At 43.6% G+C, this 26,481-nt stretch overlaps 1 protein-coding gene across 1 annotated transcript in view; it reads right to left on the bottom strand.

The window, feature by feature from the left end:
• The window catches only part of SLC9A2 (solute carrier family 9 member A2), a 32,568-nt gene extending 6,592 nt beyond the window's left edge, over window positions 1–25,976 (bottom strand). Inside the window, exons 1-7 of the mRNA XM_075707818.1 lie at window positions 25,685–25,976; window positions 19,741–20,204; window positions 13,983–14,233; window positions 7,079–7,296; window positions 5,524–5,726; window positions 2,629–2,718; window positions 1,256–1,326 (exon numbers count right to left, since the gene is read on the bottom strand). Coding sequence (XP_075563933.1) covers window positions 1,256–1,326; window positions 2,629–2,718; window positions 5,524–5,726; window positions 7,079–7,296; window positions 13,983–14,233; window positions 19,741–20,204; window positions 25,685–25,976 — 1,589 coding nt within the window. The remainder of the gene's footprint in view (window positions 1–1,255; window positions 1,327–2,628; window positions 2,719–5,523; window positions 5,727–7,078; window positions 7,297–13,982; window positions 14,234–19,740; window positions 20,205–25,684) is intronic.
• Window positions 25,977–26,481: the final 505 nt, after the last annotated feature.

Genomic DNA, 26,481 nt, shown 5'->3' with positions numbered 1-26,481 from the left:
CCCTAGCAGCAACTTTTAGCTTTTAGGTATTCCATGTTATTAGACAATATTATTTTTAACTCTCCATTTTCATTGAGACAAAGAGAACATTAAATATTTACTGTAATAACAAATAAAAGATCTAAATTTGCACCAGCTGATTTTTCTTTGAAATTTTAGCCTGCTTTTGTAAAACTTTGGAAGTTCTCCCATCCTCTAAAGCAACTGCAACCCTCCTGGATGCTTAGTGAAAAAATATTGATTACAGCTGGGGTGATTTTGTTTGTCAGAAAATATTTTGCCCTCCAGCCATTCTGAAATTATTCTTGAATTTGGGTCAAAAATGTTTCTGAAGGTCATGAAGAGGTGCGACTCTCCTTTGCTCCGTAATCTGTTAATTAAAGATCTCACACAGACTGGAGGAGAACCAGGCTGAGTAAAGGAAAGGTGTACCCATGTCATGCAGTCAGGAGAGTGTCCTCACTGTCATGCCCTCCAGTCATTTGGAGAGGGCTCTTCTCAGCCCTTCCTGCTGGTGAAATTCCTCTTTGTAGAAAACACTTAAATTCTTGTTGGAGCAGTGACTAGAAGGTGGGTGAGCAATGCCCATGCTTTGGGTCTAAAGGATTTGAGTGCAAAAGAGTGTGCTGCTGAGGAAAGGGAGTTAGATCCAAACCAGCGATGATGATGATTCAGCAGCTAAACTGAAAACATGAATTATTCCGGTATTGCCAGTGGTAATCTTCTTAACTGACACTAAGTCTTAAATAATACCATCAAGAACTGTGGAGCTGCCTGCCATTAGGATCCCTCATGCACCTCATGCCAGTTAGTGCCTTGATCTTTCCAGAGAAAGTCCCAAAGCATTTGTATGTTTCCCATCAAATAGGGAACTAACCCCTCACTTCACACCAGAGATGTACAATTCGCAGGAGGAAAGCCGGATGGGATGAAAGGCTCAGCAGACATACAGGAAATGCTGTGAAACAGTCAGAAACAGGGAGCGGGAACACACCCTCAGAAGGTACAATCCTTTACCCTGGGATCAGAGGGCTGCCTTTCTTCCCAGCGGAGATTTTGTTCTACTTGCTTGTGGTTTAGTAAAAAGACATTGTTTTGCTGCTTTTCCTTTGTAACCCACACGTTCTAAAAACAACCATCCGCTTTCAAGAATAAAATGTTGAACATGAAATCTGATGCCCAACAGCCCTTGTTCGTTGCTGCTGAGTCAGCTTAGCCTCTCCTGTAGAACAAAAGTTTTAAATGACATTCTTACTTATCTCTCCAAAAGTTGTGACCCCAGTGTCCACACACATCTTCAATTCCAGTCTTCACGTGGTCAAAGAACTAAAGGGGAAACGTTGGTTCATTACATAATCTTATAGCCATCACTTGGCTTGCCCTTAGATATGATTAGTTTCTAACTTACTTCAAAACAGAAAAGTCTAGTCAAAATTCAGGACGATGCTTCAGTTTAACTAAAAGCAGTCTGACAAAACTCAGAGCCAGACTCTGTTTTGTTCCCCTGGAGCTTCCTTAGCTCCTTAGCTGATTTCCTCAACGCCAGTCTTGCTCAGCTCCTGCCTGAATCTAGAGGTAACTGTTTTCTCCCGTATTTTCATTTCTTGTAAGTTCCCTAACCGCTTAGGGCTGGGACTTCACCAGGGACTTCCCCAGGCCTGACAGTGAACCAGGTATGACTTTGCAGAGGAGAGAGCCTGAGTGGGCAACAGCTCCCCGCATCAGCACTGGCCCCTCAAGATACACAGGACAGAGCTGAGATACCCAGCACCAGGTCCTGAGCTCCTATTTTAGGGGATTGTGATCTCACCTCAAAGCATCCCGAGCAGCTAATATTAGAAACACACTCTTCCTCAGTCTATTATGAATTATGAAAGAGTGAATCAGTTCAACTAAGATCTCACTTGATCCCCAGAAGCAGCTCATTTGCTCTTAATTCAAGTACCATAGTACTTGAGTAGGGGTCTCTCCAGTTCAGGGGGAAATCCTGATAGATATGTCCAAAGGATAAGCCCTAGAAGGACAGACTTTTAGATGCCTAGATTGACTTCTTTTTTCAATGTGGCCCTTATTAGTCCTCATTTTCAGAATTTCAAACCACCTGCCACAGGTATGCTGCAAGGAGAAATACATTCAAGAATATGCATAGCTAATAAACTGCAATAATTGGAGACATACACGTACCAAATACAAATCCACAGACGCTGACAATGTGAGGGTTAAGTAAGTTTAAGAGTGTGTTTAGGAGGAGTTTGAATTTGTTTAATTAGACTAACTCAAATGTAATGTAATGTAATTAAATTGCCAAAGCTTTCCTAATGTAGCCGAGTTCTCAAATAACATGTATCTCACAAGTGAAAAAAACTACAGAAAGTTAATTTACCTCAAGAGGTGAACAATTAAGATAAGTGAAGACTCAAAAAAAATGATACATAACAATGCTAATTTTGATAATTGCCAAAGGTTAAATATAAGCTTTACAGTTATTGTGCTTATAACAGCTATCAAGAAGAAATCTGAGTGTGTGTCTCTCTGTAATACTGCATGCTGAATCCTTGTCTTACTGAAAGCCACTAGGAATTTCAACTATATGAGGGTTTCACCTATGACACTGAAGCTGCAGCATACCCTGTTATAAATTTCTTCACTGACAGCAGGCTGCTTTTTATTTGACCTTTTGACATCAAGAAACTCCACCAGTGGGCGAATTGTTATTCCCTGTGAAGGAAAAAAAAAAGGCAAATAGTTCTGGGTTTTTTTTCATAAACATAAAGAAAAAACAAAGCCTTTTGGTCTTTTCCATCCTTGTCAGAGCATTGAAAATGGCTGTGGATACCTTTTTAGCTCTGGATACCCCTCCACCTTCCTAACCCCAAAATCCAGCCTGGCACAATAATTATAATAGTGAATTCACTCTTGTGATTAGCAGGTATTGCACTTAGCTACGAAGTCCTTGTCAGCACACAGACTCCACTAATACAACAGAAGGAAGGAAGGGTCTTCATAGAGCTAAGAGGTCCAAGAGGGGCAACCTGGCAAACGCCATCAGGAATACATCAACTACCCCATCCATAGTATTTTTAAACTTTTTTTTCAGTTCTGTTACGTATTAGAACAACCCTCACTTGTTTTCTGAATTAATAAACAGATCCCTCATCATTCCAAAGCAAACATATGAAGTCCTCTTTTTTAGTGGTTACTTCCAAAACAGGTACTCAAAGATGTGCCAACAGTAGCACTAAAATTGTTATTCAAGATCTGTGACACTAAGACTTTTTGTAAATGTGTGTCCTTGCCTGACTATTCTCAGAGAAAGAACAAAAAGTTTTGGCTACCCCAGAATGATATTGTGGTTTTGAACAATTATTTGTGGAAGAATTGACATAATGAGTTTATTTGTATAGGCACACTGGCACAGGGGAGAGGAATGAACCTTTCATGGTGTTGAGATCAGTCCCTACTATCCCAGACAACCAGGTCACATATTTCTTTTCGTACAGGAATCAAGCTTTATCTTAAAAATAGTTAGGTTTCTTTGCCCCATTGCTCATACTGGAACACTCACCCTGAACCTCATTGTTCTGATAATTAGAAAGCTGCTTCTTAATTGCATCATGGTCACTTTGTACCACTTTGTTCTTGTGCCAACATTTGTCGTCTTAGTTTAAACAGCGTTCCTCCTTCTCTGGTGTTCACTCCCTCATATAAACAGTAATTAGATTCTCTCTTCATTTTGTTAAGGCCAAGGCATCCTGGTCTCTTTTCACATGACAGGCTTACCAGTCCCGTGATCACTTTAGAACATTACACTACCCTCTGATGGAAATACCTGTCTCAGTATATCTTAAGATCAGATTTGCCTTTCTTCTGTCTCCCACTGCACTGGTGGCTTAAACTCTACTCTGTTATCAACTAGTACACCTGTGTCTTTTTCCCTTTCTTTTTTTTTCCAAATGAAAGGTTCCCATTTCATAAGAGAAATCCCTAGTAAGAAAGTCCTAGCAAGAACATGTTTGCACTTATTACTGTTAAATTTCATTCTGTTTCTATCATATTGGCCCTCAGTTATTCTCTTCTTTCTACATGACACCCCATCTTGCTGTCACCCTGAGAACACCTTCCAAAGCCTGTCATCAAGAAACATCAGCAACAAAAAACTCCTATATTTATGTGCCATGGTCAATAATGAGGATATTAAACAAAACCATCCCCAGGAACCATCCTTAAGGAATTCCATTCGTAACATCTGACCAGGGGGGTCGAATGCTGGAGCAGGTGCCCAGAGAAGCTGGCAAATCTCCATCCCTAGAGATATTCAGAACTCGAAATGGCCCTGAGCAACATGATCTAGCTTTGATGGTGGCCTTGCTTTTGCCATGGGGTTGACTAGAGACCCCCAGAGGTCCCTTTTGACCCAAAGGACCGTATGCCTCTATTTCCCTTTATAGGAGAAACTGTCAGCTCTTTCTTCATTCACTTTACAACCATCCTAATGTCAATCTAAACCTCAGTTTAACAAATAGTTAAGCTAACAATCTCTATGTAGCTTCCTCCCCCAAAGATTTTACCATAGTCCAGTTACATGAGATTACTTGAGAAAATAAATTGCCTTATCAAAGAATGATACAAGGTTTCCCTTTGGTAAACCATGCTGCATTTCACAACACATTCCCTCTACCTCCATATTTTAAATTATTATATTCTTCAAAATCAGTTTTCACAGCTTACATGCTAAGGTCAATTAACTGACCTCCAGCTGCTCCAGCCACCTTTTCCCCTTCCCCAAGCACAAGCACATATATTTGCTACTTCCCATGGCACCTTTATCCATGTAAAAGGCAGGCTGAAAAAATACATTTTTTCCCACAGACCTGAAATTCCACGTACTAGCCTGTCAGATCTCTCTCACTGCTCTGGATAATGACTAGCCTGACATGTTTATTTGAGGGGCTTAGCCTCCTCTACACTTTGCTGGTTTCAGTCACTTCCCTCTCTCTTGGTCACTTTTGACCCAGCCTCCATGGCCAGGCTGACACCAGAGACAAGTTCTTCACGTTCTTCCGCACACCTGTGCTTTTGGATGGGTGTCCAGCTGGTTTGCAGCATCACTGCCTAACACCCAGCCACACACGCTCCAGTCCTCCTCTCAGTGCCCTCAGTGTCTTCTATCCCCTGCTCACTGTGCACCGTATCCAACACCGAACTCCTGAGTAAATGTACAGCTTTAAATATTCTAACAAGGAATTAGTGCTGGGGCTGTACCCAGATTATCTTTTATTTCTACTCCAACCTCACTAGGTCTTAAATGCTTAATACTACTTATACGTTAGCATAAGTACTTAAATATCTGGCATACTTTTGCTACCTGTCTGTGGTCTGCATAGCATTTTTTTTTTAAACTATGACCATGGAGAGTACCTTCAAGTATGTTCCTTCCAGTAAGTTAGGACATTTGTTTTTCTACCCACTGCTTATTTACAACGTGTCGGAGAAAGAAGTCATCCAGAAGAGGAAAGGCATTACCTGAATGAAAACGGTAAAGAATATCACCACGATAACGGCAGTGATGAATAATTTCTTCCTGGGAAACACAGCAGGAGGAAGCAGAAATACAAGTGAAAAACAAATCGCTCCTCGGAGACCTCCATAGGCAATAATAAATTGGTCCTTAAAAGTGAGAGGAATTGTCCGGAACACATTAATGATCTGAGTCAGAACAAAAACACCTGAGGGAAAAAAACAGAAATACAGGGAGGAGGGGGAAAAAAAGGAAATTGAATTACACAGAAATCCCCCCCAATGCTAATATTTGTTTTAAAACATTTTTATTTGCTCTTACCTATATATTATTGAAGAAATTAAATGTTACTTTGCAGCTTGAAAACACCATGGAAGAAAAATTTAAAATGCCCAAGGAGCATCATCTTAAACATATTTAGTGAGCTAACCACCTCAGGTCACCCGGATTTAGGACCTGAAGCAGCTAATTTATCTCTACAAGACAGCTACCTGCTAGACTCTGCACCTCTAGAAAAGCAATAATTCTCTGTGTCAGTATAGACCAAGACTCCTAATTTTTTTTGATAGGACTTGAGGTGCTTTTGAACACTTTGGCTTGTCACCTCCATCAGTCTGTGCTTTGAATCCTGCAAACTCCTATTCACTCAGTTAATTTTATTTGCACCGACAGGAAGGATGCAGGACTGGGGATGGAGGAAGAAGATGCCAGTGCATGCCGGTGTACCAAAGGCAAAGGCTCCAGGGATGTGGCAGACTGGAGTAAAGGCAAAAAGGCGGGTGAAGGGAGCACGTGTGGGGGCCAGGAGCTGGGGAGCAGTCAGGCTGCTTGGCTGCTTTTCAGCATAAGGTATTAATTGTGGGATTGCAGGCACAGGAGGGAAAATAGTCCAGATTTCTGCACTGGAGGGAGACTTGGGAGCTGGAAGTAGGGGTGCAGAGGCAGATCAGAGCATGAGCCACCTTTATACACAGAGGGACCGAATTATTACAGAAGAAACTGGGGCGAGGGGCAGGTTTAACACCTATGAGCCTGACCTGCACTTAGGACTCAAGGTAAAAGAGAAAGAGCTAGTACTGCAAACTCAGGAGGGATCAAGCAGTTTCTTACAGGAATTTCTACTTCACAATATATACCTGAACAACACTTCAACTACAGCATTTCCTGTTTTGATGCTATTTATGCCAATGACAGGGAAAATCCCAAAGCTAGTACACATAAATAAAGAAAACCCCACAACCTGTTTAACTGTTGTACAACTGCTAATTCTTTTAAGCAAAACTTGCTTATTTGTAAGTAAGTGTTTACTTAAATACATGTACTCTGATTAACGAGCAGAATGCCTCTGACTTTAGATGGGCAGGATCAGGACCACACTGATTTTTGGGTTCCATTTTGGGGGAAGGTGGAAGCTGACCCTGCAATCTAGGACACATTACAAATAAGATGACCATTCTACAAGCTGATGGGACCCTGTCTAAATGTTGCCATTTTCTACTGAGAAGAGGTAAAAAGTTTCACTTGCAAAGAACACTGACGTGTAGTCTAAGACTTGCTTACCCAGTGCCCTCCAGATTAAACAGAAAAGGAGGGTGAAGCTAACAAAGGCCCAGTTCCACTCATGGTTCTTCCCAACTGTAGACACTCCCATGAAGATGAAGATTAAGGTCTCACTGACACTGCTCAGCATCTTCATGAAATACTTTATTGTCGTATAAGACTTTTGAGAAACATTTTCTTCCACATATTTATTCATGGTCATGGCACAAGCTGTAATCCTGAAAGGCAAACATTATCCTGTATTTCATTGGCTTGACTTTTTTTTTAGCCTCTCGCATTTCTACAGAATATTATTCACTTTTCCATAGTCCTCTTTAAAATACAAAGCATAACTCATTCCATAACCAATCTCAAATTTATCGACTTGGTGAACCTACACTTTTGCGCATGAGATTTTTTTTCCGCAGTGGGGAGTTTTCTGAGGCGACATCAGTATATGGAGAGTTTTGTCATACTAAATCCACGTCATCTGTGCAGGGATCAGTCAGACTGTGTTTTGAAAGAGGCAGAGCTGTGGAGAGGCAGGGGCAGCCCTGTAAAACAGGGATTGTTGTTTCTATTGCTACTGAGGAACATCAGACAGTATGGCAACTGCATGACCTGGGGCAGGGCTTTCCTCCCTTCCCACCAGCAGCTGTATCACCAAACCATTCCCCTCCTCAATGGCAGTGACAGTAGCCAGCTCCTCTTTCCAAGCAAAGTAAGCATCAAGGCTACAGACAATTTGTCATCCTCCACCACGCTAGGCCACTGCTTGCTTTGCCTGTGCATAGGGCTGAATAGGAGAAAAACACCCCCAGAAATCACACTGGTGCTGTTACACATTTAAAGCACCTACAAATGAATGAAATGGGCATCTTGGCTGATACATGAGAGGACAGGGCTTACTGTAAGTACACCTACATGTCCGTGCTCTGAGCTTGTGTTAGTTAGCAGAGTTTCTTCATCAGCAGGAATAGCAAAGAATGACATAACTGCCTGCACATCACTTGCTCAGTATGGTTGCCCATGGTGCAGGGATGGCTGAGGACCACTCAGCTATGAAGTTTACATGTTTACAGATAGTTAGCAGAGCTGGCTGGAGGATAACCTCAAGGTGGTGCCTCAGTGTAGGGAATCACAGTATGAATTGCCTAATAATTATCAGGGTGGGCAAGTAAGGCAAGATGCGTTTTGCAATAGCTGTTGCTCCTGATTCTGTTACCTAGGGCAAAATCATGTCTTCTCTGATTTCCCAGTTAAAAATGTTATACACACCCATGTATGGGTTCTCAGTCAAACCATGTACACTAAACCTAAACCAAGAGAGAGATGTATATTTATGTTGTCTTTCTGAATACAGCGCATGAAGATCTGTCCTACGGTTATTTATCCCAGTTCTACCAGGTTTTCAGTTTATAATTAGTTGCCAACATAGGGGATATTTCTTCCTACTGAAATCTCCACACTGCTCTCTGTCATGGAGGAGGACGGTAAGTTTCCCAGCCTCTCTTTGGAAAAAGCTGAAGACAACTCTCCCACGTCTCATGGAGATCCCACTGCAGAAAGTCTTCTGCTGAGCATGTCCTGCCTCTAAGCCAAGAGCCCCATCTCTGAACAACTCAAACATCCCTGAATGTGAGTGTAAATGTAAAGACATACTGAAGGAGAGCTCAGAAAAAGCTCACTGACATTATGAACACACATGTCTAGGTTCTTTCTTCTAAAAGAAGGGCTTAAAAAATTTTTTTTGCAAAGCAGAAAGGGGATTCCCAGAAACAGCAGTTAACTTCAGAAGGACTTTTGCATAGTAAACTTTCTTAGCATTTTGCAAGAGGGGGTCCATAGCAGCAGCTGAGACTGTAGTCACTGGCAGACTCTGAACATGTTTCGCCTAGTTAATTAAAGTTAGTTTTGTCCAGAAGTTTCCTTCTCTTGTGTGGAGCCAGCATGGCCTGCTTTGGAGGACAGTGGCCAGTATTTGAAACATAATTGTAGATCTCTGACCCCACCAACACATCCACATCCCCAAAGTGACTGGGCAGCATTACTTCTGAGGGACGAATCTGGAAGGACACGTGGACACTGGGAGAGGGCGCAGTGTACTTCACTGACCTCTGTCAAGCAGCACAGCACCTGCAGGCACATCAGGGTGAATAAAACCCAGGGAAGAGGCTCTGATGTGGAGACAGATGCAGTCTGATGGGGCAGGTAGTGGCTTACAAATACAGGTGGAGAGGGTGTGCTAGCAGAACAGTACACTTAACCTGGCCTTCACCCTGCATTTTTATCCACCTACACCTGGTGATAGAGAGGCAGATCATTGCCATGCAAAAACTAGCTCCAACCCTAAGCAAACTCTAAGACTAAGAAGAAGGGAAGCTTGACTAAAACTATCCCAGACCCCCATCTGCATTTAGTACTGACACAATTGTCAGCTCTCTCCTCATTGTCAGCTGATTTCACCATGGTCTTGGACAGAAAGATCCTCTGTGGCCCAAGAGCAGCATGCTGTCTGGGAAGCGGAGCTTCCCATGGTTACATGGGATCCACCGTAGAAGAAAAGAAGCAGATTTCATAAGCATGCAAGCTTCCTCCCTGCAACACTCGCTGGTTTAGGTAATGTTTCTAGTTTGAGCATGTGGCTGGGACAAAAGAGGTCCTGCATTTTTGCCAATACTGACAGACTGCTGATGCTCTTCACAGCTCTCCTCCTTGATCTTACAGTTGCCCAGACTGGGGACTTGTCATAGATCCCACAATAGATTCCATAAACATATGTGCCTGCATATCTCAGGAAGAAAGCAGGAGAGGACCTGGGCCATGCATGGATTTTGTCCTGACAAGGAGTGATGACTTGGGCAGAACATACAGTCAAGCCCAGAAGCTGTCAAACATTCCCAGGTTCTTCAGTTTACACATAGTTCTGGTGACCAACCTCAAAAGTATGTGTGAAGAAGGGTCTCAAAACTATTTAACACTTTCACCCTCCAGAACTCTCATATTCAGTGGCAAACCAGCTCTTCACAGCCCACGGGCTGCACTGACAGACCTACAAATATCTCAGGTTATGTGACAGGTCATGACAGCTCTCCTGTGTGTGCACAGCTTGTCTGTACGAGTATAAAAAGCCTGATGCATCTTGGCTACTTCCAGCCTATTGCACACACAGTGGATCTGGCAAGTGCAGGAGTAGCAAATGCAATATAGCAAGAACGCAGTGGGCAGGCTGCAGAACAGCCATTTCCAGACCTGCGGTCATTTCAGAGTCTCAAAGCTGCAGCTTACTGCCCAAAGCATTAGGACTGTCAGGTCTGCATCAAAGACACAACAGAACACTCAGTACTATTTATTACCCTCTTAAAATAAATATTTTTCATGATTATAGCCATTTAGGAAAGCCCTGCAGCTTGGGGAGTGGGGAAGCATGCTCTGGACACGGTTTGTTTTTGGATCCTGAGGTAATGGAGACACTGTAAATAGATGTCTGACAAGAATCTGTCACCAGATTAATCAGGAACTTTGCAAGCTGTAACTTAAAACACCTACCATGCTTAATCACTAGAATTTAAAGGGACAACACTCCTATATATAATATTATTTTCAGTCACATTTTGCATTAATTCAGTTAGTGTCAACTAATTGATGAGTTGGTTCACCAGTGTAAAATATAGTGCTGTAGATTGTTTGTTACTCTTCAGGTAAGTAATATTCCACAGCTAATCACTGCTCACTTCATGAATCTGGTATTTATTCCAAGTATTTATCTACATTAGAAAAAAACCTATTGAAGTCTCTTTAATTTGAAAATGGTATGGCAATATAGTGTTAGAATTTAATATAAAATCAATTTCTTTAAATATGCAAGATTTTATGTACATTATTATGTTCTTCCCAAACTATATTTTTACTGTCACCACAATCTAAGCAAAAGCTTAGGTGCGTTTTACTTTACATTTCTCACCCACACACATTCATTCTGGCTTTCACTTCTGTGACCTGAGGTAGTTGCCTTGGTCAAGAAGGGGAGGGAAAAAACAGTTAATTGCCATTAACCTGTAACCTTCTGTGCTTCTGAAGAATAAAAGTCCTCCTGTAGAAACAGTACAGTTTCTGTCATGACTGCAATAAACTAGGCCACTGGGTTCAATCCTCAAGTTTCCTTGACCTACTAAATTTACAGTAGTTTCAATGTTTGTTCCTTTCAGCCTGCTAACTCACTGTTGCAAAAAAAAAGAAACACATATTAATAGTTCTGCTGCTTCACAGCCTTTATGAGAAATTAGTAAGCAGAAAATGCAGCATTATAATTAGAAATGGAACCAAGCAAATAAAGTTCAGATTCACATCTGTATGTTTTACAGCTGTGCTCCCGATTCAAGCCCAGCTCTAATTACAGTAGAAGCTCCTTCCTCTCCTTCTGGAGAGGACTCTCTCACTGCAGCTCACAGGGGCATGGTTCAGTCCCTTCGCTATTTCAGCCGCGTAACCCAGTGCAGGGGTTATACACAGATGCTTCAAGAATCATTCGTCCCCAGAACGAGTACGCAGGCTTCCATCAGAAGAGGGACAAGCACCTTTCATTCCCCTCTATTCCTCTACCAGTGAATTCCTACTTGCACAGAAATGAGGCACTCTGCGTATGTATCTCATTTATTTGGTAATACTGTATGTTCCTGTTCGTGTCCTCCACCTAAAGTATGGTACAGCATGTAACCACAAGGCCTTGCTGAGCATCTTTATGAACCTGGTTATAAAGGAAGTGGGAATCAATAGCATAGCAGACTCACATGGCTATGGATGAAAAAAGGGAGATTGGGCAATTAGTCACTATAGGCTGAACTATGAATGGCCGCAGAAGCATAAAATGAACAAACAATCCAGGCTGTAAGGGACACTCCAAGGTCATTTGGTCCAACTGCATGCTCAAAGGAGGGCTGACTTTGAAGTCAGACCCAAGCAATCCTGCCATGAGTCATTCTCTGCAGAAAACGACAGGGAACTCAACACCGGTGCATGTTGCACTATGACACAGAGCAAAACACTCTGCAGTTCAAAGCCCAATGAAATGTGAAAAGCACGGGGCAGATTTACTCCGAGGGGATGCGGATGTTACAGGAGCTCTAAGGCCCTCAGCAGCACTGCTGGGAAGGGGGCATGCTGAGGCACTACATGGCTGCAGAGAGCCCTTCCTCCTCCACGGGGCTGTTACTGATGTATCCAGCTCTGTTAGCTATTACAAAATGCGTTTAGAGTCAAAAAACATACAGGACATTTTAAAGATGACTTACTTTCTATTGTGCCGTTGGAGGGAAAAAATACTTTGTGTTTCCTCTTTCTGTTTTGTACCCACTCAGGAGCCACTGTTATAAATGAAAAGGAATATGTTGCTAGTGCCATGGGAAGCACTGGTGTGTGCTGGTTGCAGGCACTGGCATGTGGTGGGTCCACTGACCCACCAGCAGACCCACTGTGCCCTTTCCTGCTGCTGTCCAAATCAGTATTTTCATGCACACTACCACTATTTTTTCCATGTACAGTTTAGCCACACGTTTTTGGTTTAGAAGCCCTTTAAGTATTTGATCATAGGATGTCAAGGACGTTTGACTTAAGAAGTGGAGGAAACTAGAAACCACACAAATGCTATGAATAGAAGCTAGGGAAAGAGATGGCACATTTATGAACTCGGTCAAAGTGGATGGATATGTTACTTTATTTAGGCTCATATCAGAGAAAGAAACCCATGCAATCTTTAGCTTTTTACTTACATTATAACCCCTCCCATTTCATGGCATATTTCTATTTTTATACTACTGCAATCAACTGCTCTAAGTTTCCATGTAAATTGCTTCCCAGCCCCAGAAAACCTTATACTGGCATGACTATGATATCAAACCTATCTTCACTTAGATAATCACCAGATGAGGTATTATCAAGTATTACTGATATTCAGAAGTTACATCTGAGCTTTCATAAAAAGTGATGCTCCTAATGCCTGAATGACTCATATTTGCCACTAGAACAATACAAAGTCATTAAAGAAGGTTGGCCTTTAAAATTGTTACTTGGAACCAGAGCAAACCATTTAAGTATATCAGATGTCATAAAGGCTCTTTCTAGAGTTGAGGTTGTTACAGTATAAACAGCATCAAGCGAGAGGCTGTGCTCTCTCTTTACTGAAGCCAAGAAGTGAAAATATTTTTATCTGTTGGAAGTGGGAAGAATAATATTATTTTATACATAATGATGTATACAGAGAGCATTGTGACACACAGGCACACGTAACAAGATACTAAACTAAAGGGTTATATCAACATAGGACTAGATTCTGCACATTTCAGATTCACCCAGTCCTTACTGTGCTTGTAATCCAGCAGGAGTTTGCCTTAATGATATATATGTTGTCTTCATGGAATGATACTTACTGGCTGCTGACATGACTAAGTGGAAGACGTAGTTTCACAAGATATTGACATTGGAAGCGAAGCCAGTTCATGAAGTTCCCAGCTACCACTCCCACTACCTCCCGGCCACCGCTGCCCCCACATCACTGTGGGCCACCCCACAGCCATGCCCTTATGACTAGTTGTAGGGTCACATGAGGACACAGGTCACCAAACTGACCTGAGTTAAAAATAACCCCACTGAAAATACAAGGGATTATTTTTAACTTGGAACATTTCAAAGATACGGTTTATGGTGTGATGCCATGAACAGTTTTAGTGACACAGCTGCTGGTGTGGTGGCAAGCTGAGAGAATGGGATGGAAGTGGGAGGGGAGAGGCCGGAAATCCTCAAGCCATCATCGCTGCCATGCACAGTGGAACGATGCCATATGGCAAAGTTTGCAAAATCTGGTCCTCTCTGCAATTTCCTTCAGCATTCTTATTTGGGTGCTATTATTACTGAAGTTTGGGGTACTTACGCCATGATGCCCGAGAGATGAAACATTTCAGCTGTTATGTATGACAAGTAACTGTACAGGAAGACAAAGAGTGGCTCAATCACTCGGATTTTATGGGTGAAACGGGTGGTAAAGGCTGCTACAAATCCCAAAAGGATTCCAATCAATACTCCACCGATCCCCACTATAAAGAAGTTAGCAATCCCAGCGAATATGTCAATAACCTTAATTGTGCGCATCTGGCAGAAAGACTTGAACAAATTGTACAGGACCTATGAGGAAAAAGAAAGCACATTATGTTTCTGAACTCTTCTTAATTTCCCTTTGTGTCATTATGTTCCTCTGCTTCAACGCTGAACTTTGAATTTCTCTATCTACCTTGAACTCATGTTTGAGATATGCTGTTGTTTACCTCTGGCATATTACTTGTCATCCATAAATATCAGGGAGATATACAAAGAAGGGTAAATATCATTATTTCCATTTTTGCAAATGGGACAGGTTTCTAACCAATGCCATTCTGCAGGCCAGGGGCATAGACCTATCTAATCTTTCCTTAAATTCATTTATTTGCAGAGCTTCTAATTTTGCCACAAATGGCCATTCAGATTTTCCCCAGAATCAAAGAAATAAAACAAGAGGAGAAAAAAAATGCAGTTTCATAATCAGTGAAAAATCAGGTTATTTTCAAATGTGTTTGATCTACATAAGACACCACGAGCTGCAGTACTGAATTAGACCATAGATCCAACTGGCACAGGGTGGGAAAGAAAAGGGGATGGACAGTGACCACCCAAGGAGCACAAGAAACATGGCATCCACAGAGTGCTCTTTCTCTGATACATTAACCATTAAGAATCCAATGGTTTAAAGACATCTCAAACTTTAGATAATTTCTAGAGATTTGGATTTAATTCCCATTAGAAGACATGTTACCATGTATTTGCTCAGTTTAATTTTCAGAGAGTTTATAACCATCCTCCAAAACAAACCAGGTCAATGGGATTATCACATTTTCTTAGCCAGAGAGCCTTTTTGTTTTATACAGGGAACAGAACGATGTAAATCTCACATTTCTCTAATACACAGTATTTTAGTTACTACAAAACAGACAACAATGGAATCAGTTACTCTAAAAGAAACCTTAACGGGTATCCCCATTTGCAGACTTGAGAGATTTAAGCATTGCCTGGTGCTGGGTGTATGCTCCCAGCCATGCGATACCATGATGGCTACATAGTCCCCTTGTACAGATCTAAGCTTGGTCATAGGGACCTACTCCTATCACAAAAAGGATCTAAGCCAGAAATGGAAAGTGTGTTCACAGGCTAAGCCACCTTGGTCATAATAAACACCTGACTAGTCATCTTGGACAGTTTGCAGGAGTTAAACCTCCACTTTCTTTCTGGAATTCTTAGTAAACCAAACAGGTTTCTCTATCAGAAATGCTACTTGAGAGAACAATGTTTTATCAGTACTTGCATTGTGCCAACAACGTAGGTGTTTGAATAGTGACTGGGAGGGATTTGTCATGTTCACAGTCTTGTTCTCTCTCACGTGACAGAAAGCAAGTTGTACAGCTCTTCTTGGCCAAAATTTGATAGGTCTTACAGAGGTAAAACTTCTCACTATAGACTAATGCAAAGACATGGCCTATTATGGGTCCTTTGGGCTAAGTAAAAGGAAAGAACTGAAAAAGAAAAGAAAAAATATATTCCAGAGCAAGTGTGAAAAAAGAAGGTTAAATCAAATCTATCGTGGTCACCAGTAATTTCCAATTTTCATTACAAAGCGACAAACAGGGCAAGAGCAGGAGCATGAACTATTTATTTGATCAGAATGATGCCCTCAGGATGAGTCCACCTGAGAGAAGCATCCTTTTTCACCTGGACAAACCCCTTCATCTTGTTGCTCTGAAGCAGATACCCAGCTTTTTTGCCCTGTTCCTTGTTACCATGTCCTGTGCAGGGCAGGAAAGTAATGTCATATGCTCCACTGGTTTTCAACCTGTTTTGATTTGTGGACCTTATGGATTTGCATGAAGAGAAGTATACCAGAATAACGCCTATTGACAATAGGTGTGCCTTTTTTGGTCACTTTACAAGGACCTCTCAGTCCACAGACTCCCAGGAGTCTCCATGCATCACAGACTGAAGAAAAAATACTGTTGATTTGTGTTGTCTGCAAGGAGAGGTGTTCCCCTGAGTCACTAGTTGAAACTTGGGACTACCCCAGAGTTGTGTTATTCTTCAAGACACCTACAGAATTTGACCTGGCAGAATACTCCCTTGATATGTGTTAGGGAAGATGATTAATTTCTTTAATCGGAGTTTTAAATATCCTTTTTTATATTTTAAAAAGTAACTATATAAATACAAATGCAAGTCTCCAACATAAGGCCACTGAGAGCTGCTTGTAAAGAAGCATATAATTTTGATCTACTCAAGCAATAGCCTTTCCATAACATCACCTCATCCTCACAGCAAAGTAGTCACCCTGCAAACAGAATGGAGCCTGTTGTTCCCACATACAGATATCCCCATAAATGTCAAGTCTGTTGCTGTAAGTTATTTGAAAAAAGAAAAGCAACGTTCTCCTTTGTACCTCAGATCAAAACCAGACCGCCGTGATAGAAGCAGCAGCTAGGACTACGGAATGTCATGAACAGGTTTGTAATCTCATTCCTACCGTTCTTTATTTACACTTCCGTAAATGAGATCAAAATCAGGTTCACTTCCCTTTTACTCTACAGCAGTTAGGTTTTACAGCTCTCTCTAAGCTTTCAGGTGAGTTAACATCAACTCTGGTCACATTTTGCAATGCATTTGGTATGAGAACAGGGTTCTTTTCAAGTTCAAGATTTGCATTTACTCAACATCCTTCAGCTGAACTCACCGAAGGTTACACCAAGGAATATTAGTCACCAATCACTTTTTAATCCTGTCTCCAGAGTATCTCTGCTCTTCCTAGACACTAATTGCTTATTTTCATCAGTTCCCAGTTACTAGATCTTAATTCTGAGATTACTTTAAATCACTCTAAAGTAATGTTTTTGGTAGAGGCGGAATATGGAGCACTGCTGTAATGTTTTCTAATACGGTAATAATATTATTGTAATGACACGGGCTCCTTCTTTGTGATTTTAAGCCCAGAATTGGAATTTGAACTGCTAACACTCAACTTCAACTGTGATCTTGCCATTTAATATCACTACGCTAGTTATCATCAACCCAGTCTATGGGTAAAGGACCAGCTCTGAACAAGAAGCCTAACTGGCAAGCATTGTCCTTAGCTAAATTCAAGCTCCAAAATTCCATCCGTGGGGGAAAGGGATCATCCAAATGCATGGGTATATTGTTAAAACCATCAGGCATGAAAGGCCACCTGAGAAACGCAGCAGAGCTCAGATTCCTGAGAAAGCGCACCTCGCTTTGTATCTAAAATGAAGGTGTCGTAGCACGTCTTCTGAAAAGGGAAAGCATAATGACACTGCTATCCTAATAAAAGCTTTCAATAGGACCAGTCAGGCAGTGCAAGTGGGATAGCAGGAAGAAGGGCTTAAAGTATTTAGAAAGCATGTTTACTAAAGCCATGCCATTCTGCACTGCCCATCTGCATACCCCTGGGTTTTTTGAAACTGCAGTGGCCATAGGAATTAGGCAGCTTCCGTGGATGGCCAGCCTGCCTTCAGCTCCCCTCCTGCTTCCTCCCCACATCCCACTGGAGGCACCTGCCAGGGCAGGTGGGACTCGAGGGCTCCAGCAGGCCAAAGCTGGAAGGGGCTGAGCTCTGCCTGCTACCTGGTTTTATCAGCTCTCCCGGGAACACAACAGGGGTGGAGGAAGAGATAGTATTTACAAAACATCATCTCCTTTGAGCGGATAGCTGCGTAACCCCGGCAGCACCACAGCGAGGACTGGTCCGGCAGCACTGCTACAGGAAGGGGAGGCGAGGTCCTCTAATGGCACTCCACAGGGCGTCTGTGTGATGGTCTGGGTCACATTTTAAGTATAATCACACGATTGCAGGTGTGCAAAATCATAAAAAGGAACCATTAGCAGACCAACACTTACCATGTGGAAACCACCTGATCTCCTGCCAAGTCCTACCTTTAAGCGATAGCTGGGAAGTAAGACCAAATGTACTCTGAATTCCTTTCACTCCCTCATGAATATATGTATGGCCAGTGCATATGCTGAGCTGGCCCTGCAGACTCCTCAGAGTATCTCCCCTTGCGTTAGGGCATCTGGGCAGGCATGCCGTGAGAAAGGACTACCTCCAAAGAACGCAATAATGATGCCTACAGGAAAGCCATGCATCACGGTTATTAAATTGCCATGCCAGCACCTATAAAAATGGTGTTTTACAGTAATTTGCCACTGGGCAATGGCATGCATGAATACTTCCATCATCAGGATGCAGTGTTTTCCCAGCAAATCTTGCTGGATTAACTGCTGCCCCAGTGGAAAGGTGACTGATTTTGCGATGAGAAAAAGTGATTTTGGTTGGAAAAATCCACCAAAAAAAAAGCTTTACATTAACATAAAAACAGACCTTTTTCCCCAAAAAATCTTGTATGAAAAGAATTCCACCGCATGAGCAGCCATTAAGAGTGAATAGAGGCAGACACAACCATGGCTGAACTGCTAAGTCTTTTGAAACTCAGTATTTACTCCCACTTATTTTCAGGACTGGCTTAAGTACCAGTTTAGTAATGGCAGGCAATTTCAGCTGTAAGCTAATGAGAAAAGCTAGGCTTTAAGGCAAGTCCATAAGAGAGGATGCGATTCAGCTGGCTGGATAGCAACAGAATCAGGTAAGGCATGAAGCGTAAGTGAAAAAAAACCCCAGTACTCCCACGGACACATAAGAAATGATCAGTACCAAGGCTCAGATTAAATGATGAGATGTACACGTGTTAAACAGGTGAGGCAAAGTCCTAGAAAAGGGGAAAACCGAAGGCCAATTGTGCATAGAATAGGACAGGAAGAAGCCAGTGACAGAGACGGGGAAGGTGCGGACCCAATTCATGAATCTTTCTGATCCTTCTGGCATATGAAAAACTGGACCTCCCTGTCTCACAAAACAGAAAGCATGCCAGGACATAGTTGGCACGGGCAGGATTTCAAGTAAGGCATGGATAAACGGGAGTAATGTCCCAGACATGGTGTCATGAGGTACAAACGAGGGGCATTGGGGGTGTTAATGGAATTTGCAGATTGCTGTCCTCAGGTCAGCACCACAAACCCAGTTCAGCTAGTTAATGATTAGAAATTACTGCCTCCAGATGGCTGTCCTATCTCATCTGTAGCCTGGGAGAAAGGTATTGGTAGTCTCAGGGTAGTTCCAACTGGATGGGCACGTGCAAAAGGGTCAACCGGGTCCTGTGCCATCTCAGTGATTTGCCCATTCTCCCTGTGAACGTGCTGGGACACCCCACATTGGCCCTTTTCCCTCTCCTGCCCAACGACATCTCTGCAGGTGAGGAAAACCTCCAGTTCCAGATTACAGAAGTAACAGAATTCAAAGATACAGAAACTAAAGAGATCAGGCAGTAAAATCCCTAAAGCAAATATGCTACCATTACACATTACTCTGGTGTAGTAAGACTACCATAGTTTCTAAATCTAAAGTTTAGAGAATTGCATAAACACATTAGCACTCCTTGACTTCCATCTATTAGCAAACTGTAATAACCAGATACAAAGAGATAGAATGGAGTGGCATGCAAACAATCATTTATCGTTTTTATCAACTAATTGTTTATCAAGTAACTTACCACAGTTATAGCATCATTCAGCAAAGACTCTCCAAACACCAGGATGTAAAGCTGCTCATTGACATGAATATTTTCAAAAACAGCTAACACCGCCACAGGATCCACAGCTGAAATGAGGCTGCCAAAGAGCAAATTCTGCAGCAATGTGATATCAGTCAAACCAAATGCACTGATCTGGCAAATTCCATAAAGTGAAATTCCAATGCCAATGGCGTTCCAGAGCGTGCCCACCACGGCATACCAGAATATGGTACCAAAGTTCTCAAAGAAAAGACGAGTTGGCATAAAATATCCAGCGTCAAGTACAATGGGTGGTAAAAGATACAAGAAAAAAACATCACTGTTCATTACAGGTGGGGACTTCTCCTCTGCTCCAAAAATAATCCCACCAAGAAGCAATCCAACCAGAATGAGGAGACAGCTTTCAGGTACTATTGAGGGCAACTTGTGATAGAGATGAAAGCCTTCAAAGGAAATTCAAACACAACAAGATAAAATGGTTATTTGTACAGACTCCAAAAGACTATTCTGGATTCTGTTATCTTAGTTTCTATAGTAAACAAACAGCAATTGCAGGGCAAATTCATTTTCATTGCAAAGACTGAACTGGACCACCACAACGGGTCAAGGCAAATTTGTCAGCTAGGGGAGTTAATTCGGTTAAGTTGGTGGAGAATCAATTTAATAGTTAGACATTCCAGTTAATAGCTAGGCTGGCTGGAGCAACTGTGTGCAAGGGTTCTGTTTGTGAAAGTGTGGGGATTTTTGTAATGTGGAATCCTCCAGAAACACACTCCAAACACTTTTCCAGGGCAAATTACATCTAGATAGAGAAAAACAAATCATACTAACCATGTCTTCCTCCATGCACAGCTTCACAAAGGAGTTTAAGGAGTACATTCATTTCATTTTTAGAAGTCTTTTAGACTCTCAAAGATAGGGAGGGAAACTAGCACATTATGACCGCACCCAGTCACCCATGGCCACTTCTTCAGCCACCATGAGGAAGCATTTACAGACACATTATTATTCAATTTTAGTGGAGCCTCCAAATTAATTTCACAATAACCAACATGTTTTCCATAAAGTGACAATAAGTTGTAGCCTGTATTATTATGCTCGTTCTTCTGTATTAAATGAATTGCAGTAGTGTTAGGAGCCTCTCGTAAAGATCTGTGCGAAGTACTGAAAAAATGAATAAAAAAAGGTTCTGAATGAGGACTTAATGGTTGAATGTTCCTTAGCCATGCAGTTTTGATTTAAAGATTCCCCTTACTTGCAAAGTTGACTGTTTTAAGAACGATTTTGGTAATGAATGGGAAAAGTTTTGAAGGAACTTACTCTGCCCAATCTAATGGAACGCTCAACCTTATGCACCAAGGTCACATTCCAGGTCCTGGCGATGCCAATCTTTTCCAGGCTCCTCCTTATCTATATTTGGCCCACATAATTATACAGAAAACTATCCACACCCACAAGATCCCACAATTCCTTCCTAACTAAAAAGCATTTAAATTATTTTAAATGAGAGCTGCACAGAAACACTGGGTGTGGTAATAACGGGCGTCTATTTCAGTAAAACTATTTCAGTAAAAATCACACCTGTAGTCGAAACAGTTAAACTAGTGCAAGCTTGGTGTAGTTCACATCCAGTTTCCCAATTTCAGGCTTCTGTATCTTCTAACACCTATTTTGTTAATTCTCCTCTCATTAGAGAGTTTCTTCCAGGTAAAAGAAAGCCTGAACTTATGATTAGGAAAAACAAATGGTTAAGAAGGACCAAGGGGAAAGCTGTTTTAATCTACAGATTTTTTCACTTACATATTCCATAACTATTAAAGCTATATTTTAAAGTAAGCAGCTCATGCCTTATTTTTTTTCCTTTCTGGATGAACACATACAGCTTTTTAATATTTAGAAACACAGCCTATGTGACTCATCAGAAGGACTGCCAAGTTCACTGTCATTATTGAAAACTGGAATCACCAATATCCTGTATTGGCAGAACAGGTAATGATCCTAGAAATGCAAGAATCTGCAGTTAGAGACTTGACTCTTCACGTTTCAGCCACTTCCACATAAACATTTTACGGTTTGTCTTAGTTTCTGCAGTGGCAGGACGCCAAAATTTCCAATGCAGTGATTGAAGTTTCCCCTGAGTAAGTAGATTTTGGTACAAGAAAAGCTTTTTTAAGCCCTTCAAAAGTATCGTAAATCATTTTTTCAATAAAAATTGAAGAAGAGGGAATTCTTGTAAATGCAGCTTTTAAGGAAAACAAAACACATCCCAACCAGTTGTAATGCAATGGCAATGAAATATCTATTGTGACTATAAAAATAAAAATCTTTTTCTTTTCTTCTTTACAAGTCAAAGTTCATACCCTCTCAGAGCTTGTGGGACTCCACCTCATCCTTAAAGGTAATGGAACGGCTCCCACTAAGTTTAATGTGCTTTTAATCCACGTAAACAGCATCAAAACTCAAGTCAGGTGCAAGTGCCCTGCAGAATGAGGGACATCTTCCCAGCTCTGACGGATCGACAGCCATGTGGTCAGGAGCGCCCTGGGAGCAGATCCCCTGCAGTACACGAGTACTCAGACTTTTGTGCTGAACCCAGGACCCCAGCTACTTTGTCCTCCTCTGACCCTGTTCTTGGGCTCCTGACTATGCAGTGACCCAACTTCAACAGCACAGATGTTTACCCTCAGGCCATTGGGCATTAGGACACTTGCCTAAAGCACAAGTTCAGTATTCTTCAAGCTAAAAGTCCTTAGAGTCCTGGCTCCCTACTTCTTGGGTGAAATCCAGTGCACTTTGATGCTGGAAATGCCACTGAGATGTGTACTTCTGATTATACGTGAGTTTTCCAAGGGCTCTCTGAAGAGCTTAAACCCTTTTTCAGGAGAGAAGTGTTGGAAGGATATCAGCTCTGTTCCCAGAAGAAACACTTGTAATCATGCATTTGTGATTGAGCACAGAAATAATGGGAATCTGGATCAGTTAGACAACACTTTGTAGGTTTAGCAGCGTAAGAATTAAGCAAAACTGGGAGGTAAGTAGACTAGTGTCACTGCTTAGAGACTGCAGCATACTTCGGGTGCACGGGGTCCCACCTAATATACTCATGGAGTCCATCAGCATGTGAGTAACATACCTGCTATATGGTATCACCACACAAGTTAATAAATAGCTAGAGGTAGCCAGAAAATAACAATCTGTTCAAGGCAATTTCTTAAATTTCAAAATGTGCCCTGGTTCTATGCTGCAATAAAAAGCACCATGTTTCTAATGTCTTTGTGAAAAGGTACCTTGTCAAAATGTTCAAGTTCTGCTCCACAACTTCAGGTTTTTCTGTCTCATGCTGTCTTTCTTGCTCCCTCTAAATCTAGCCTACAATGACACGATCACAGCCAGGATCTGAGAAAGCTTTCCAGTAAATCCCCTATAAAAATGAGCAAATGCTGGAACGTTTCAGCTCCAGTGAAACTGCACTTCTGTGAAAACACATTTGTTCAAAAAGACTCATCAGGTAATAAGCAGGTGCTGCAACAGAGTTTTCTTTGGGATCCTTCGCACACTGTGAGAGCTGTTATTAAACGCGACCCTATCTTCTGAGCAACTTGCAGCTGAAAAGACCGTACAAGCTCTCTTCATAGAAGGTTGCTACTCAGCAGTGCCAAGCATAAGCATTCAGCGCCTAGCCCCAGAAAGGAATTTGTGATGCCAGATTAAGCACCAAAGTTTCCTGGGCAGTGCATGAGTCTCGAGGTGGATTTCACGCTGCCAGGCATGACAGGGGCAAGATGCCTACACTGCGCAGCAGGAAATGCTGGGGAGAGGAATGCACCGGAGAGCCTCCTCTCTCACAGGGCTGCTCTCCAGGCTACAGGCAGTGAAAGGGGCTGGAAAACCCCTCTCCATCCCTTTGAACTGAGGCACATGGCCCACTTTCAGTAACACAGTAGGACGTGGCAGAGCCGACATTTCCATACCGCGGTGGTTAGAGAACTCTGCGCATCTGGGCTACCTTCAATATAAAAGAAGGCCACAAGCGAGTGAAAAATTTATGCTGTGGGGCTGTGAGTTAGGAGCGACGGCAGGCTGTCCTGGGAAGGTTTACCTGATGCACTCACTGGATAAGGAAGCACAGAGGGAGCTCCAGGAGCAAGAACTGGATGTTCCTAATTCCAGTCCCGGAGTCAGGGCGCCTGCAGATAGGCGTGGTGAAGCTGAGCACTGCCACACCTAGGGCCCCTCCTGGATCCAGCCCTCATTGCTTAGCGCACGCATGCTTAGAACAGCAGAGGTAATGCCCTAGATTAGCCACGCTAGCTTTCGTTTGGTGTAACCGAAGGCATTTAAAAATTATATGCGTTTTTCTGCATCTACGCTGTTTGCTTGTTTACTGTACTGCAGTCAGCTGGGAGAATTAAGTCACTTTTTTTTTTTTTTACTTTTTCGATGCCTGTGCACTAGCAAAATATCATGATCATCAGAATGTACAGTCCTACAGAAAGTATATATTATTGTGTGCGTGTTCACACGTTTCAAATGGCTTCCCGGTAATCTTTAATAAAATAGAAACTTTTTCACTAGTCTTAGCTTATTCAAGAGTTCTTGCTGTATCTAAACTCAGAAGCCAGAGCAATTTTGCAATACTCAGCTGGCCGATATAAGTTCTTTACCAAACTCTTGTATTTTCTGGCTATTACAGTTCATGATATATATACTTGAGTGTATCATATTTGAACTCTGTCCTGATTCTGCAAACACCTAAATACATACTCAAGCCTAAGCATGCATCTTTAATGCATTAAGATACATGCATCAAGATACAGGCATCCTTAATGGATGCAGCATATAATGTTTCCGCAGAGAGTAATGAAGCTATAGCAAGTTGCTTGGGTAGAGGATCAGGCCCTCAACTACAACGCTAGCCATGGCAGGAGGTGAGTACAACTTTCTGTTTTTGCAGATTCCAAATTACCTGATCACTGACCAGAATGTGACACAGTCTATTTAAATGTCACAAGCAGAAGTCAACGTTTTAAGTTTTATCAAAGCGCTTGATCAGAATGAGTATGATCATAGTTTTTTATGGAAATCTGCGCTGCAAAATCAGAGTTCTGAATCAAACGAGTGGCGTATGAGTAACCCTTTTTTTGTTATACCTGCGGCTTTATTCCTTCCACTGAGGTTAACTTCTAGGTAAGAAGATACAAAGTTCCTAATTTATAGGGGTTTACTGATTTTCAAATAGCTCTCTAGTACACCCGTCCCTGACATTCTTTAGATTATTATAGTGTACTCATTTTTCTGTTTGGGACACAGAAAGCTAATTAAAAACATTATAAATGAGCTGTGCAAAGCACGGTGGAACTATGCAATACAAATATTTTCCACATGAGGGAAGAGGTGGCCTTTCTTACTCATTCAGTGCTGTCTTTTTTGCCTTTCTCGGGACATAAGTGAATGGTGGGAAAGTACAATGAGGCGGCTTACTCTGCCCTCATAAATATTTGCTTTCCATCGACCCGTTGTTCTGTTCTGAAACTGTCATTACACCCGGCGTTATTTTAAGAAAAAGAAGATAGTGCTCAAATGACAGCAGGGCGATCAAGGAAAAGTCGGTCGCGCACTGGGTGAACTCCGGGCTTTACAGCCCTCATAGCCCGGGGCTTACGCGCTGCTGCAGAGGGCTGGCGGCAATCTCTTTTCTCCTCCGCACCTTTCCCAACCGAGAAAACCCCGTCTTCCGCCAGCCACATCCCGCCCGGGCACGCCGCCCCGCCGAGGAGCATCAGCCGCCGGCCGCCGCCGGGCGCGGAGGGCCCGGGGCCGGCTGCCCGCGGCGGGCCCGGGGGGCGGGCGGCCCGGGAGGGCAGAGGGAGCGAGGGAGGGGAGGGGAGGGGAGGGGGGGAGGTCGCCCGGCGGCCCCGCTCACCGATCTTGGCGAGGGAGGCCAGCAGGATCCAGAGGGTGATCTCGAAGGGGATTTGCACGTGGGGGTAGTCCAGGGTGAAGACGTGGAGCCGCGTCTCCTCGAAGGCGGTGCCGCTGGGGCTCGGCGGGGTGCCGGTGCCCATCGCCGCGGCGCCGGGCGGCTGGCTCTCCGAGGTGGCCCGCGCCCCCGCCGCCCCGGCCGCCAGCACGGCCAGCAGCGGCACCAGCACCGGCAGCGGCAGCGGCAGCGGCAGAGGCGCGGCAGGGCGCGGGGGGCCGCCGCGGCTGCCCATGGCGTCCCCGCTCCCGGCCCGGCGCGCCGCTGCCCTACGGCCCGCCGCCGCCCGCCGCCGCCACCATCCCGCCGCCGCGGGCACCTGCCGCCGCCGCGGCCCGGCCGGCTCCGCCTCCTCCCCGGTGACTGGGCGAGTCCCGGCCCGCCGCCGCCGGCCGGCCGCGGCGTCCCGCTGCCCCCGGGCCGCCCCCGGGGCCGCCCCCGCGGGGCAAAGCCGCGGGCTGGCCCCGCCGCCGCCGCCGCCGCCGCCCCCGGGCCCGGGCGCCCGCCCGCCCGCCCCGCCGCTGTCGGAGGCCGGGGGAGCGGCCGGGCGGGGGCCGGCTGCCAGCCGCCGCCAGGTGCCGGGGCTGGGTGCGGGCCGGCCGGCGGGCCCCGGCGCGGCGGGGCGGGCGGGCAGCGGGCAGCGGGCAGCGGGCACCCCCTCCCGCCCCCCGGCGCCTCCCGGAATGACCCGGCCGGCACAGGTGCAGAGGTAGCCCGAGCCCGCTCCGGTAACTCTAAAG

This window comes from Pelecanus crispus, chromosome 1 (genome assembly GCF_030463565.1).
Source record: "Pelecanus crispus isolate bPelCri1 chromosome 1, bPelCri1.pri, whole genome shotgun sequence".
Taxonomy (NCBI): Eukaryota; Metazoa; Chordata; class Aves; order Pelecaniformes; family Pelecanidae; genus Pelecanus; species Pelecanus crispus.
Note: the sequence above shows the minus strand (reverse complement) of the source record. Positions and strands in the feature narration are given on the sequence as shown.